Genomic DNA, 17,004 nt, shown 5'->3' with positions numbered 1-17,004 from the left:
ACGCCCTCTATAGTGCTTCCGCATACACGTCATTTAATTTAGCAAAAATGGCAGACGAAGATAGTTGCGAAGTGTTGGAAGACACAAGTTGGTGAGTGTTTAAAATGCAGGTTTTAGGGTTAAATAGTTCAGAAAATGCTCAGGTTTTGTCTCCATCTACAATGAATATTTGCACTACAATGTAGTATGCTTTAAAACGAAAATAAGCGTTTGCAAAATTTATAACCAGGGTTCGTTGTGGAACTAGCCTGCCTAGCCTATCTGAATGCAGTGCTCTGGACAGTGTGGAACTGTACTTCTGACCCCACAGCAGAGGTTGTACACTGTACACACACACACACTGTTGCTGAACAGATGGGAGGGGCCACAATTGCACACAGTGTGAATGAGAGGGGAATTGCATTTATACGTTCTTGTTCACTGTGAATTATTTTGTGTGCAATTTTAATATCTTTTGTAGGCATCAAGACCTGGAAGATGCCCTTGCAGAATGTTGTGACTTTGGAGCTTTGAGAAACATCTGCAAAGGAAGACAGATTCCTGACCACTACGTTGCAGAATCATGGAAAGTATGTTGCTTCTCAATCACTTTATCTAAGTCACTGTACTTGAGCTTGAACTTTATTCATCCATTGTTGTTCTCCATTCATTCACATTTTAGATTAATAATTAATAATATATTAATAATAATGATTACTACTTCAGGCTTTTATAGCACATAGAAATAAGAAGAGTTTGGTGTACAAATCTCATCCTCATTTATTTTTTATTTAATTTCATCACAGAGTTGAACAATAAAATGTAATATATGTAAATATAAGTTTCTTGAAAAAGTGAAAAATAAAAAAACTCTAATTAAAACTAAATATTAAAAAAAAACTTTTTTTGTTTTTTGTTAATGTTATGAAACATGGAAAAAGAATTAAAAAATATCAAAAGATGAGAACATCTTTACATCAGTTGTTTGTAGTTGGAGCCACTGGCAAAGAAATCTTTCTTATATTTAACATTTTATCTATTTTATTTGATTTTAAAGATATGTTTAAATGTTGCAAAAAAGGGTGACAGTCTGGCAACCTTTGATGGAATTTTTGATCTTGAAGAGCAGGACCAACTACGCATTGATTGTAAAGAATTTGTAGGTATGTTCTGGCAAATGTAAACAAAAATAGGCTTTCTAAACTAATACTGAAATTTCTATGAAATAGTACAAATGCACTAGCGATAAAAATGAAATAGAATACAGGTGAGTAATTTGACAGTGTTCATAAATATACTAGTAAAGTCAGGTTTGCAGTACACCTGTGTTCAAAAAGGATATGTGTGTTTCCAAAATATATTATACATATTTGTATTGTAGGGGCCCTCATGAGCCTTCTAGTGTGGGCCCCAGTAATTATTGTTATAACTGAATTGATTGAAATATATATTTATACTGGGTAACCTCTTCAGTCAAAGACTGGTCTCCCAGAGGGCCCAGTTGGTGATCAGTGGCTGTGATGTACTAATACACCGGGGTAACCCCCTACTCGTCTCGAAAGATGTACTAGGTTCTTTAAAGTGCACACGAGCTAGATGTGTATGAATGAAAAGGAAATTAGAAAGTTAGTGAATATCCCAACGTTTTGGTTGTTATTCTACAGCTGCCTCTTTAATGAAAGTAATCAATAATCAGTAAAATGTATTGATCTCAGAAATTGAGAAATTCATAAGGCAACATACTATTATTTAAAAATGTCTATTTCGTGCTTAGCTTACCTGGATAAACCTACAATAGCCCTTTCTCCTCTAATATTATGAGTTGACAGAATCTTCAAACTTTATTATAAGGTTATTATTTTTAATTTTTCTTTTGCAGATAAATTTGACAATACACAAGCTGAGAAATTGTCTTTAGCTAGTGACATTGAATCTGTAGTAACATTTTACTGTAAGTCAAAAAATGTCAAATACGATAAAAAGAACGGTTGGTTAGAGATTCTGTCACCGTTTGTAGCTTTGAAGATGGACAAATGTGATTTGTACAACTGTTTCTATGCTGTTATGACACGATTTGTACCAAGGTATTTATAACATAGTTCACATGAAAAACATTACATATTTCATTTTTGTTATAAGGTCGACATAACGTAAAAAGTAATTCTTATAAAAAGCGTTTCGTCTTTTACTCATGTTTTTCAAGTGTGAATAAAACAAACATTTCTTTTTTTATAGAGATAGAAGTTCTTATAAAAAGTGTTTTCATCTTTTCCGTCTTTTACTCATGTATCATGAACCGGAGCTGTGCAATTTTCTAGATACAAAACGCATATCACCAGAAAGTTACACAAAGAAATGGGTAAGTCCTGGTCTTATCATCCTCTTTGTAATATTTGTAATTTCCATTGTAATATACTGTACACTACTTTCTTATAGAGTTTATTATAAATATATAGTTATTTTATTTATATTTTATTTATTCTTATTCTGATGATCAAGAAAAAACACAGAAAAGTACAAAAAGCAACTTATTTCCACTGTGGTCCATAAATGAAACACCTAAGTATCAACAGAATTGTAGAATAAACATATTAAACATATAAAACGAATACAACAAGAATTGATATCTATAATATATATAAGATGTAGTTATTGTTATCATCAATGTTGGTTCATGTACATTCATGTACTATTTTGCTTATAGTTTGCGTCCGTATTCGCTGGTAACTGTGATTCTGATGTCGTACAGTCCATGTGGAATGTCTACTTCCTTCAAGCCGACCCTTTTTTAATCTTTTTTCTTGGATTAGTAATTTTAGTCAATGCTAAGTAAGTAGTACTGTCTTTTAATTTGTTTTATTTAGTTTAGGCAAAGTGTTCACAATATGAGACACACAAATAATACTAATAGACAATTTAATTCAATTTCTTTTATTTCGGAAATATTTCATCAAACAAAAAAAGACTAAGCTTAAATATATAGAATACTTCTCCATCTACAATAATGAATAGGTTTAATCCATTATTTATTTAAGAATCAATTCTGTACATACACATAAAACTATACAAATACAGACAGAATAGACAATCATTTTGACTCTTTATACAAATCTTATTGTACTTGTTTGTTTTATATTTATTTAGAGAACACATCTTTACATTAAGTGGTGAAGACAATCAAGTTATTATTGACAGTTTAGCTAATTTTCCCGATCAACTTGAAGCTGAAGATGTTGATGATTTTTGTTCATTAGCTCAGTACTACGCCTCAAAAACACCTCAGTCATTCAGAAGGGTGAGTTTTACATTATTAAATGAGAAAAAAAATAAAAATCTTGTATACAGTATTCATGAATAGTAGTGGAGTGGATTGTAATGGAGCTGTAGCTTGGTGGTTAACATGCTTGAATTCCAATTTCCCAGTTTCTCATTTCAGTTTATTCTTTTCATGTGTGTTTTATGCAGTTAACCTTTAATGGAGGGATATTGTTGTTTTTTCCCCTCAGGATTACCAATCAATGTTTGGTGGCACAAACAGTAAAGACAGGACAAATAACCTGTCTCATGAATTATGTTTACAAGTTAATGTGTCAGAATTAGTGCAGTCAACATCACAAGCTTCTGTAAGTAATATTCATAACTCTGTAAAGGCTATGTGTGTTTACACTGATGTACTGTACTAAACTGACTTGTGAAATAACTATATAATATAGATATAACTTGCACTGTTAAAGGGCTAGTGTCCTCCGAAAGCTCTGCTAATTTTCTGGAGATCCAGCGACTGATAACTACATCATTGTCATTATTATCAGTAATTTGCCTTTGAAGTAATATAGATATAACTGATATAAAATAGGTTATAATGATATAAGTCTTGATATCCTTTTCTTTAGGCTGACAGTGTTACATATTTTGTTGTTGATTGTCGACCTGCTGAACAATACAACAGTGGGCATCTACCAACTGCTTTTCACCTTGATGCAAACCTAGTAAGTAAGGATGACTAGATGCAATGCAGACAAGTTGACAAATCACAAGTGACAGTACGAATAATCCATCGCTTGTGATTGGTCAAATCACTTAAGTTGCGCTTACGTCCCTCTCTAGCGGGAACCAAGCATAACTAGTTAGTTACTCTTATCTAAGATATTGTTATAATACTGTACTCACTATCATAGATAAAACTTCAAGCTATAACTAGATATCAATTTTGTAATTTTTCTTTTCTGATAATTTTGTTATCATAATTTATTGATGGTTTCTTTCAGATGTTACAGCAGCCATCAGAGTTTGCAAGTGCAGTCAAAGCTCTTTCAGCAGCTCAGCAGCAGGCTGTGGATGCAGGGTCTGATGCAGCTGGTGAACATCTCTGCTTCATGGGCAGTGGCAGAGAAGAAGAGGACCAATATGTACACATGGTTGTTGCCAATTTCCTTCAGGTGCCTACTTTTTTGTACATTTTCAACAACACAGACTAGACTTTATTAATCAACAGCTCTGCTTCTTGTGCAGCAGCAGATAATATGTTCATTAAGTGTTTTTTTTCAGGCATGTTTCTTGTTTAATTGTTCGAGAAATATTAATCTCTCTAATGCTTGGTTTACAAATTATTGATTTATTTTCAGAAAAAGAGTCAATATGTAAGCATAGCATCTGGAGGGTTTGATGCTTTGCACAAATTACTTGAAAAAGAACTTGCAACAGGGTTAACAGGTCATTCTATTACCACTTGTATAGTGTGCAGACCAGAGATGGCGCAATCAGAGGAAGAACTAGTACGTATTTGTATATGACAATTTATAACAGGGTGTTAGCACCATGTATTCAATTCTTAAGTATGGCCTTAATACTAGTATTTGTGGTCATTCAATTTCACTAGTACCACATTTACCCATATGTATGATTGGTAAATTACCGGAACTAAAAAAAGTTAAGTATGATTATTAAGCCTGAAATCTTTCTATCAAAGATTAAGTGATGCTACCATTAAAACAGAGAAAGGTATATTAAACTATGTTTTTTATATACATTACTTAGTGTGAAGATATGTCACAGCCAACGTTAGCCGTGAAGGGTGCAGCGTTTATGGGTAAACTAACGTCTACATTAAAGAGTAAATCAGCAACAGTCAAAGATAAAATGATTGACTTTATTAAAAATGAAGTCTCGCAAGAAGACAGGTACATTTTGTAAATGTTTTAGTTTACATTTGAATGTTTTAAAAAAAATTTGTTTTTGGCTACTGGCCTGAATCTGGTGCCCAGTGTGGATGTAGCTTTATATGATGTAGATATTCTTGATCCTGCTTTAAAAGTAACATTGTGCATGTAGATCATTGTTAAGTTACAAAAACTGAAGTACTGTATATGTATATTAATGTATCTATTTGTTATCATTAGACATGTTAGTAGTGAGGTTGTAGGAAAGAGATACAAGGCAAGTAAAATGCAGCCAGTCTTTACTATTGCAGATGATGATGATGACAATGGTGAGTACCACCTTAATTTAGTATTCAAAATAATGTACACTATCATGATTTTATTTATTTTAATACAAACACAAACAAAAACAAATCACAATCATTAGCATGGTACCAAGGATAGAACTCTAAATCTCTAAAATGGATTTACATACTGATGTGATGTGTCTGATTTAGATTGTATCTCACACTGCAATAACCAATTTATTTTCTGTGTTCATTTCAGATGGAAGTTCATCAAATCTTTCTGATGATGACAGACGAGAAGTTGTAAACATTGAAACGTGGCTTAAGAAGCCAGAGGTCAAATACAAGTTCAAATGTCAAGAGGTCAGAGACAATGGATTCATGAGCCCTTGGTAAGTTATATGGCACCAACTCTAAAAGAGATTTTTAAGCACATGCCTAAAGTTATTGCACTTAAGTCATTTTGCTATATCAAATTAAATTTTTAAGTCTATCTTACTAATTTTTAAGCAGATGCCTAAAGTTAATTGCACTTAAGTTGTTTTGCTTATTCACATTTTTAAGTCTATGTTATTAATTTTTAAGCACATTCCAAAAGTTAATTGCACTTAAGTCGTTTTGCTTAATCACATTTTTAAGTCCATGTTACTAATTTTTAAGCACATTCCTAAAGTTAATTGCACTTAAGTCGTTTTGCTTAATCACATTTTTAAGTCCATGTTACTAATTTTTAAGCACATTCCTAAAGTTATTGCACTTAAGTTGTTATGCTTTATCAATTTTTAAGTTTGTGTTACTGATTTTCAGCAATCTACTCACTACTGATACTCACATGTACATTCTACGTGACATACCTGATCGCAAAGGATTCGCACACATCACAGCAAGACGGGCACTTGCAAGTATCGCTAAGATCACGTCTAAGAAGCGCTGTCCGGAACTTATCACTTTTAAGTATGGTTTCTTAGAGAATGACGTCCTGAAATTGGTCAGTTATGATAGACTTTTTATAACGAATGCTGGTGAAGCTACTAAATTAATCAAACAACAGATTATGACAGTAATAGATACACAATAAACTTTCACACCTCTTCATGTCTTACTCTACCACCTGCTAAGTACAGTAACTTAGCATTTAACCTTTGATCCAATTCTAAATACTGGAATATATTGAAATAAGTAATTGATGATAGAATGATATTACAGTATATATATATACTTTTTTATTTTGGATGAACTTTGAACTTGTTACAGTTATGTAGAAAATGTATGTTTAATTCAGCTTTCTTAGTTTCTTGGTTTAACAATAAAAGACCTACGTACGCGAATAGGAGAAAACAATGAAGAAACACAGAAAAGCTGAATTACACATACATTTTCTACATATTCTTTTTTATTTTCACTGAAATATGACTATGCTAAAGAATAGTGATTACAGATACCATTTAACTGTGGGAATGTGTGTTTAGAAAGTTTACAGTCCTAATTGAAATGGTATGCATGAATGCATATGAATAAAATTTATTTGAAGAAATTATTAATATATATGAATCAATTTAAATGTATAATAAATGGTTTAACTGTCTTCATAATGCATTGAAGGTTTCAATCATGTTATATGTGTTTGAAATAATTATTATTTTGTGTTTAAATTATTGACCATAAAGATTTCAAATGAATAGTATAATAAACATAAAATATATAAACAGTAAGATTTGCGATTTCAATATTTTAAAACTGTTATTGTGGATAATGATCCACAACCAAATTGTCTGTACTGTATCTCCACATAATGCATAACATGTCCAGTATCAATAGGTGAATTCTGTAATACAGTGTCACTTATGTATCACATGTGATGCCTGTATTGCACTGTAAGGTTAGGGTAATATGTTTATGCCCTATGATGAAGGTGTCACATGTTATAATATGTACATACACTGTATTATAGAATTTGCCAAATTAAAATATAAACATCTCATATTTATTTTAGTGTTACTGTTATGATACAAACGTTGATATATACAAGGCCATGTGTTAGTTGCAAGCTAGAAAATCACAAAGAATCTTGTTTTTATGTAACATTATTTTGTTTTTGGTGTATTTATTTCCGAAGGCTCAAATTTGTATACTACATTATTTATAGGGTCTTTATTTCATTATTTTTATTATTTACAAAATGCAATAATAATGACATTCATGTGTTGGTGATTCAATAGAAATACATTTTAATGTAAACATTAATGTGCTAATGTTGTCGTTAATGCCAAGTGTCTGATACTATAAGGATACATTTAACAAAACATGTTTGTTTTATGTTTTTTTTAAAAGGAGATTCTAATAGCTCTTTCTAATGTTATTGTGAACAATACCAATATAATATTCTCAAGATTTTAGAAATTCTAAATCACCTGTTTGGAATTTATGATTACATTACAATGAATAAAAGTATCAATTCAAAAATAAGTTTGTTCATTACTGTACTTAATATGTTTTTTTATTTTACAAATTTAGGCATCACTATCAACTCAAAGATGGGTTTTGTTCATCAACGGTACTTAATAATTACGTGTTTTTGATTTTAAACATTTAGACATATAGGCAAGTAGTGCATCAAACATAGTAGGTTCCTCACAGCAATAAAGTGTGTGGCCTGGATTTAAACCAAAGAGTTGCAAGTAGAAGAAAAACTAGCATCTTCATTTCCAGGTATTATTCACTATAAGTCTTTCTTTACTTTAAGACTAAAAATAATAAAAAACTAAAACACAATAATTCAGAAAACATTTTAAGTTCAGTTTATATTTATTCATCAACATTTACAATACAAAAATAAAAAGTTATAAAATGTTAATGAGGTAAAACAAGTTAGGTAAAACTAAACTAGAAAATTACTTTTAATTTGATTTTCAGACTAGAAATAAATTGAAGACCTTCACATACAAGATGAATTCTGGAGTAACAAGTAAGTTAGCGATTCATTACAATATTCTAGTATTAGATTCGGAGCAGCCAGTCATCTTGATTGGTATACATACTCTATAAAGCTCTGAAACTAGTTAGACAAAAAAGGTGTGACGTGCCCAAATATAGCAGTGATATGACATATCCATATATGGGCACATGATGGGAAGAAGGGAAGTCAATTAATCTAATTTCTTATTTAAAAAAAATGTATATGTACATCAGACTACATCGTAGATATGTATATTATCAGGTTATTCCTATATTTCGTGAACTTCTTAAATATTGTCAAATATTTCTAATTGTCTAAATTTGACAATTTGTATAGCTATTTAGAAGTTGTTCTGTGTACACGAAACCCCATACAAATAATGATGATCACAGTGTGCTAAAAATGCTAATACAGTTCACTACCGTTACTGAAAGACCATAATCTTGGAAATACATTTTATTCCGTTGATGCCTACAATAAATGTGATATGTTTGCCTCTAATTGGCCTAGCAGCTGTGAAGTCGGGCTGAATGTGATCAAATGCCTGTCTGTTCTTCCTTCATCTTTGGTTCCTGTGGAAATACAATTTCATTTCATTTATTTACAAACTCTGACAAGTAAGTAAGTATACTTAGAGTTTAAGTTTTGTTTCCACTTGGACGCAACGAAAACTCGGTGCGCAATGCAAGTGGGTTGTCCTGACACAAGCAACAGATGATCCATGCGTCGTGATTGGTTCCAGCTACTTGCGGTGCGCTTACGAGCGTGCGTTGCGCGTCCGAGTGGGAACCAAGCTGCTATATTTAGCGTAAGCGTCATTGGATCAAACCAGTCCAGTCCACGGTAGATTATACCATCATTTTAAATGAAGCGTATTTGACAAAGAATGGTAATAGTGCCAGCAATGATGATGAGTTTGTTTTTGAAAATGAGAGTTTGTAGAGTACCTCGTTTGATTGTGACGTCACAACCATAACGTGTCCGTTAATGTAACCATCATCGTCAAAGTCGGCCTGAACACCTTTCGTTTCCATCATCGTTTTGTTGTAATCTCCGGTTTGCATTGTCATTTCCTGAAAAACATGACATATGTGTTTGATTGCAAATGAGGGACGTTTAGCTGTTGGTCAACTTCATTCTATTGTCATACTATATTTCTGTGTGACGACTTGTTACTTACCTGGACACTGTCATCGTCCTCGTCTTGTGGAACACCACAATGTAATGTTTGCCGCCATTTTTTAGGCAGACAACAACACATGATATCGAAGACTGGTGATATTAAGCCAGGGTCCAGTTCGCTTGGATCTTGTGCTCCTGAAAAACAAGTGAAATTGTTATAGCTGCTGATCTTCTATGTCCGATGGGATGGCGTTCGTTGTTACGTATCAAGATCATTTGGAATTTATTGAAAAAGAACATGGTAGATTATGGAATACAATGTTGGATAAGATCTTTTTCATTTTTTTGCTCTGATGTGGAGCGAACTTTGATATGTATTCATATGATAGTCTTGGTTTGTCTAATAAAAACATGATGGACACGTACGTACGTATACTATATTGACACAATTAGTTATGTCCCGAACGGCACCCCGTAGGAATAAGTAATAATAAGTGGAATAAATTCAGGCTGCGCCTTTTTCTAAATTGAAATAGACTGATGTTCGATATTCTGGGATTAGAATTAAAATTTACTTGATTTATATATTTCACTACACGTACCTGTAATGAAACTCGTTACTAAGCCAAAGAATAGAGTTGATAAAACAGCCACTGCGCTATAATATAGATAACTCATAGAATACCACGTTTCAGCTAGATTTGTGCTGAAAATTAACGTCATAAACCCAACTTAAATGCCTTAAAACAAATTATATTGTCGTAATATGTTTTATGATACATTTTAGAATATCGTATGTTGTGGTATAGTAACTGAATACCAAATTATTATAATGTGCGTCCCTTATTGATTACCGTACATAAGGTATATCTCACTAGATTGTCATTGGTTAATACGCCACTCTTCTGTTAACAAACTGACCAATCAGTAACCAATCAACAGACAACTAACACACCACCAAACAATAAACTGACCAATGAGTCGATCAGACAACCAACAGAATCATCCAATCAAATTTACACGATCCAACCGATCGACCAACCAATCATCCAACCAATCAACAACTAACAAACACTAGCACATCAAGTAACCCATAAAAAGATTGAAAACTTACTATGGTTCTGGCGTAGTTGGTATCATTGTTGTATCAAACGGTGATATTGTTGTAATAGTATCGTTACAGAGGGCCACAGAGATTGGTTTGTTGCCAAGCCATTTAGTATATGGTGGGTAGAATTGAGCGCCAACTCCAACCCAAAACGAAAAACCTAATCCAGAAAATAATCCAACAACCGCACCCTTAAAAGAAAAACAGATATTTGATCGACGTGTATACAGTAGGCCTACTTGATAAAGTTTGTTATGAATGCGACACTACTGGTTTATAGCCACGGTGTTTGTAACCTTAAGCAAGGTGCTGGCTTTTATTACCCACCGTCCTTCGGATTTGTCGTAAAGCCGTTGGTTTCGTAGACAGAAATCGCACTGTGTGCATTATCTTAAATGAGTGGCAATCCTGGCGCTGTCGTGGGTCCCTCTCGAAGGTCTTCCGATTAGACAATTACAGTGCATCCCATATATACGGTACATTATATTTAAATTTAGGCCTATTTTGTACAATAACAAAGGAAACAAAAGTGAACAAAATGAGAGTGATCATACCAGGAAGATATACTGTACATCTGCCTCATAATACGATAATTAAAACCCACAACATTCTGTATCGCGTCCAAACAAATGTCGCTTAGAATGTTTGAAAATTTAGAAACATAAAAGTGAAATGAAACTTACGATTGAGTTGGTCCAAGGAAAGAACATTCCTAGCATAAAGACCCCCAATAACGGACCGCCAATCATTCCAAATATACTAAGTGCAGCTTGAAGAACGTCACCAAGTTGAGAAGCGACGTAAGCCATACCAATCGACAGCAACCCAAACGAACACACTGGAAACAATTCAAATGCAGAAAAACATTCTTTAAAAGTTATAATAAAGGTAATCCAGGCATTTGGTATACTGGTAGTAAGTTAATGAGCAACCGAAACTAATAATTGGTTGCCACTAGAGACGCAACACAAGGACGAACACTACGTAAGTGATTTGACCAATCACAAGAGATGGATTATTCGAACTGTCGCTTGCCATTGGTCAACTCGCTTGCTTTGCGTCTCATGATCCAGTTCAAATACGTCAGAGTAGGCCTACTATGTCAAAACATTTGACCAATCAACGCAGCTCCATTCACACAACGCTACTTCGCATAAGTACTTTAATTTACCATCATGATTATATGACTATAATGCACTTACCTACTGCTTTACTAATCTTCGTATACTTTTCCTCGGTGGGATTAAAAAATGGTTTAATGACGTCTTCACCTAAAACAGCGGCTAATGAATTCAGTCCAGAAGACACTGTACTGTAACAGAACAATAAACTATATCAAACTGTGCGTTAACATTAATGTGTTCATACTGAGAAATACTGTTCACTGTGTATGCGTCAAACAACGCCCGAAGCGCCCTAATGGGAACTGAGGTTTAATTACAAACAATAGAAGAGTTGCATTGGTACGGGGCGCCGTTTGGAATACTATGTCAACATAATACAGTTATATGACACATAAATAATGTCCTGAACGGCGCCTCGTATATTGATACCTTAAAGCACCGCTGAACATTGCTGCAACGAAAAGTCCCGGTATGCCGGGGAATTCCGCAAGGATGTCCATTACAAGGTACGGCATCAGCTATAAGAGTAAGCAAGAAATAATGTCAGAATAATGACAAGTCAACCTCCTTGCCGCCGCCGCGCTCATGGTGCATGCTGAGAATGGCACAAGCTGGGTTCTTTTTCCATGTTGGTCATATCTTGAATAAACATCTTATTTATATTTGTTCCAATCAGGACGCAGCTCAAGGGAGGACGTAAACTCAACGCTAAAGTATTTGGCCAATCACAATTACAAGCGACGACTCGTGAGCCCCGTGACTAATTACACTTCGTCTACGTCCTTGGTTGCGGTCGTAGAGTCAAGATCATTATTGTTCCCTCAATCAGCTAAATAATAAGAGTAAATACCTGATCCGTTTGCATGACATAACCTGCTGTGTACGGGTCACAATCTCTGTACACTGCATACATCACTAACCCACACATAGTAGCTAATGATACAATAGTAAATAAACCGAATGCGTTTATATACAATGCTCTGCAAAAAAAAAAAAATTGAACGAAAAACTATAGCTGGGTTCGCACCCAGGATTATAAGGAAGAAGGATTATAATTGTGAGCTAGCTGTCTCTTGTCATTGGTCAATCCGCTTACGTTGCGTCTTCGTCATTGCGTTGCGTGGGAACCGAGCTTAATGAAGGTCATACATTTTAGTAATGGTAGAGAAAATGGCCACTTACATTTGAGCATCTTTCATACTTTTACAACTGAGATAGCGTTGAACTTGTGATTGGTTTACTCCATATATGGCGATCCACGTGAAAAATCCTCCAATTAAAATCGACCAAAATGAGTGACGTATACGAGGGTCCGCACCAAATCTGTAACCATAAATTTCAAAATATTATTATATCACTGTGACGAAATATTCTACCGATTCTTGTGTGCATATAGGCCTACTTACTCATCGAATTCAATTCGTCCACCTTCTTTAGAAAATTCCCAAATGTTACCGAATCCTCCCAAATCTACCGATCCTTTGATGATTACCGCCAGGAAACCAGCTATCATCACAGTCACCTGGAACACGTCAGTCCATATTACAGCTTTTAAACCACCCTAACAAATAACAAAAACATTTTAACAAACAATCTTTTGTATCACCATCACCACTACCTACGGGTTGGACTGAGAACTTTTGTCGGAATTGGCATGCCATATTAGTATAGGAAAAAAACACAGAAAAGTACAAAACGCTGTGGTCCCTAAATGAATGTTTATACCGGTAAGTTCAATGGTACAAATAATTTCATGAAGTGAGAGATGAACGGTTATTCACGTGTGTTATAATCATGAATATTATACTTACAATTGTGCAATAAAAAGTGCAGACAATGCCACAAGCCCAAACGGCGCCCCATAGCGTAAATCCAGTTACTAAGTAATCATAAACACGCAATTAATTGATTATGAATACATTTCAAATAAAGCTCACTAATATTATGAACGATTATATTCGATCGTTCAGATTTGTAAATATGTTAATTCTAGTTTAATGGAATATCACTCATAGGCCTAATTATTATTACAGTTCTTTTGTCTTTGTCAATTCGAAAAGTCGTTCTGCGCATGCAGCTCAGAAACATGTGTGAGCAATGACTGTTAGACGCAATAGCTAGCTGCGTGAAAATGAAATTTCGCCATTACCTTGATTCAGCGCCAAAGCAGGAGCATAAATAACGATCCCAAGATACAGCAACTGAAATAAAAAAAGGAACTTTTTATTATTACGCGCGCGTGTAATCTTGTTATCTGCATCAGGTCTGTAATTCGTTTTCCTCTGTTGAATTGTATAGGCTTAGTGATTAATTCGTGTTTAGTAAAACAACCCCACACATAAAGTTAAATTATCTTTTTTCCATAAACGTTTAGTGTAACGGTTTAAGTGATTACTTTTTACAATTAGATATCGGCGTATGACTATCGCAATACACATATATCATACATTGTACTAGATTATGAACCTACTGACAACGATATCGTGTTTTATAAGTATTTAATACAGCAAGACACGTATCTAGATGACTTGCGATAGTTAGTTAGACTCTATCTACTGACAGCTGTAGGAGAATCGGGTTTACAACTTTACTTACCATTTGAGCGAAGAAAGTAAATGTACCACACAGTCTGACGACTCGATTAAAACGCCTTTCAATGTACTGTTACAAATAAAACGATGGATATTAAAATAATTTTGTTATGAATGAGTGGAATGGTTTGGCCCATAGTAATGTTTTTTATCTCACCAAACACTAATGAAAATGCGGAAAAAACGGTCAATGAGGCCTATATATATTGCCCTGCAGCTTCAGTTATGCTCCTAGTAAGCCTAATTTTTAGACAATGTTTTGTATTAATATCGTTTGGTAAATGTCGACGTAGGCCTTTAGGTTGAGAGGAATTATAATTATGATATTTATCAAAGATTTCTTTAAGTGTGGAACTTGACGAACAATGGCCTGTTTGAAGTAAACGCCCAGATATTGTAGTTTATCATTATAATGTAAACACCTTATCTATATGTTATCTATATATATCTATATGTTATCTATATGTGCTGCGTATTAGGGCCTACATTTCGTAGGGACTTAATGGTGTATCGACGATGTGTGTTATCATCGTAAACATAAATTATCCACAGTTTTAAATTGAATTAGCAAGTTAGCAAATAGTATAATGAGACATACATCTGAACTTTTGTACGACATGGTTGTACATGCAATTATGTGATTTGCAATGCAATAAAAACGCGTTAATAAATTTATATAAATTGTTTTCAATTAAAAATTAAATGTTAAATGTTTTATCAACAATAATCGCAAGTGACTTACCTCGTAGGCGCTTGTGAGTTGAAGTTTGTAGAAAACGGGAAGAAAGAGATGCGCAGCGGCAAGACAGACGAATAAATACGTAAGACCAAACCACCAGAACATGGTTCCGTGGACATACACGTCAGCAGGGGTACCAAGAACGGTAATAGCAGACATAAAGCTAGCTAAGAGCGAAAGGCCAACTGGCAGAGCTCCCATCTGTCTATCTGCCATCAGGTATTCTTTGGATGTTTTCTGTCGGCCTCCACACAATGCATGGTAAATTCCAATGCCGGCAGACACACATAACATCAAGGAAAATACTATATAATCCCAAACTTGGAACTCATTCGTATGCTTCGTCATTTTTAAGGTTTTGAAGTATCTTGCTCTTTGAAAGTACTCTTGTCTGGTTGTGTCACGATCTCAGTCTAAAATTTCAATGGGATATTTGGTTGGTCTCCCGTCAACTGTGTCACGATATCGCAGTCGAAAATGTCAGTGGTATATTTGGTTGGTCTCCCGTCTGATTGTCACGATATCGCAGTCTAAAACGTCAGTGTTATTTAGTGTGATTTCCCGACTGCCGCTGTCACGATCTCGCAGTGAAATAATGCCAGTGGTATTTGGTTGTTCAGACTTGCTCTCTTTAATATCATACAGTTCGTGATTGATTGTAGGGGGTCATAAGGACCCTTGTACAAATACCACCATAAATCAAATAGACTTTGTAACTGGTATACTTTCAATGTTTGCACTCGTCATGGGCCACGACCTAACAGTCTACGGTAAGAGCGACAGTAATCAACTACCGTATATGTATTATAGATTCTGAAGTCTAATTAATACAATGCTACTTCATGTTTTAGATACGTATGAGGGGTTTCTCAAAAGATAAAAGAAAATCATCCGATTCTTTGTATTAAAAACTGACGTAATCAGTTAAATAGTCCGTTATGGATGGCGTCTAATCATTGAAATCATCCTGTGACTCTCACCATGGTAACCTTTCTCTATGATACTTCTCTTGCCTTCCATTCATTTCGTTTCATAAAGTCTACTGACGTCGTTTTCGCCATAGATTTTGCTTTATAGATACTTTAAAAGTTTTATTCAACCGGGATGATGATTTTAATAAACAACACCCACTGTACGAATAACACTGTGGATAAACGCTACTGGGAAAGGCTGCTTGTGTTCTCCTGTATATTCTTTCCAATTAGTCAATCATTTTCTTCATCTCTCTTGGTAAAGGTTAGGTACATTTTCTTTAAATTTGTTATTCGAATTTTTATTCACGTGAGACATCTAGTTGTTGGTATTTGAAAACGACTTGTTTTTTTGTGACTGGTCGTAAAAATTACTTGATAACTTTCTAAGAGCAGCGTGGGAATATCTATCTAGGATATAGTTCCTTTTATTACAAGCAGCTGCTTAGAATACAACTTCATGTTAAGTATGAACTTACAAAATTTTGATAACGTATTACACATTATTTGACACATTTTAATGTGCACTTTTCAACCCGGATGTAGCCTGTAAACAAACCACACATTATTGAATGTATACATTTGATGTCAGATGAACATTTATTCATAAATATATGTACAATAACAAAGTAGCAATGTGTTACAATAGACGCGCTCGACACAAGCGCGTCTCGTTCCTTAACTTGTGCAATTTGAATCTCAAGATATACACGACGGCAATAAAAATAAATACTTAGCCCATAAAACGAGGTGATACTGTACTACAATAAATTACCTACTGCACTGTGGTTCAGCATAAAGATCACCTATAATTCGCGAATTAAAATCTAGTCCAGATTTGTTTAGCTTCCCATGGAATAAAATGACGTGCTATCGCTTATTTCTAATACAGATAAACAAATGTGCTAAGTTCTATTTGATAAAATTGGGTAATTGCCACAATTATGAATTGTAATTAAAGTACATTA

The 17,004-nt window shown here is 34.1% G+C and overlaps 2 protein-coding genes across 2 annotated transcripts; one reads left to right on the top strand and one right to left on the bottom strand.

The window, feature by feature from the left end:
- Nucleotides 1-38: 38 nt before the first annotated feature.
- LOC144850587 (TBC1 domain family member 23-like) lies at nucleotides 39-6,997 on the top strand. Its single transcript, XM_078707901.1, has 15 exons — nucleotides 39-91; nucleotides 461-569; nucleotides 1,037-1,142; nucleotides 1,859-2,063; nucleotides 2,215-2,338; nucleotides 2,684-2,808; nucleotides 3,124-3,274; nucleotides 3,486-3,602; nucleotides 3,873-3,968; nucleotides 4,248-4,418; nucleotides 4,605-4,754; nucleotides 5,017-5,159; nucleotides 5,379-5,467; nucleotides 5,685-5,817; nucleotides 6,233-6,997. The coding sequence occupies exons 1-15, from the start codon at nucleotides 48-50 to the stop codon at nucleotides 6,501-6,503; spliced, it is 2,034 nt and encodes a 677-aa protein (XP_078564027.1). The 5' UTR covers nucleotides 39-47; the 3' UTR covers nucleotides 6,504-6,997.
- A 1,292-nt stretch (nucleotides 6,998-8,289) lies between these two features.
- Nucleotides 8,290-15,499, bottom strand: LOC144850753 (sodium-coupled monocarboxylate transporter 1-like). The gene is made up of 15 exons (XM_078708162.1): nucleotides 15,069-15,499; nucleotides 14,331-14,396; nucleotides 13,885-13,936; nucleotides 13,547-13,614; nucleotides 13,142-13,296; nucleotides 12,918-13,058; nucleotides 12,586-12,715; nucleotides 12,165-12,253; nucleotides 11,814-11,923; nucleotides 11,295-11,449; nucleotides 10,618-10,802; nucleotides 10,106-10,209; nucleotides 9,562-9,698; nucleotides 9,329-9,454; nucleotides 8,290-8,953 (listed from the first exon to the last, which is right to left on the bottom strand). The coding sequence occupies exons 1-15, from the start codon at nucleotides 15,411-15,413 to the stop codon at nucleotides 8,918-8,920; spliced, it is 1,899 nt and encodes a 632-aa protein (XP_078564288.1). The 5' UTR covers nucleotides 15,414-15,499; the 3' UTR covers nucleotides 8,290-8,917.
- Between the last annotated feature and the right edge of the window lie 1,505 nt (nucleotides 15,500-17,004).

This window comes from Antedon bifida, chromosome 8, assembly GCF_963402885.1.
Source record: "Antedon bifida chromosome 8, ecAntBifi1.1, whole genome shotgun sequence".
In the NCBI taxonomy this organism is placed as follows: domain Eukaryota; kingdom Metazoa; phylum Echinodermata; class Crinoidea; order Comatulida; family Antedonidae; genus Antedon; species Antedon bifida.
This window is presented reverse-complemented; position numbering and strand designations above follow the sequence as displayed.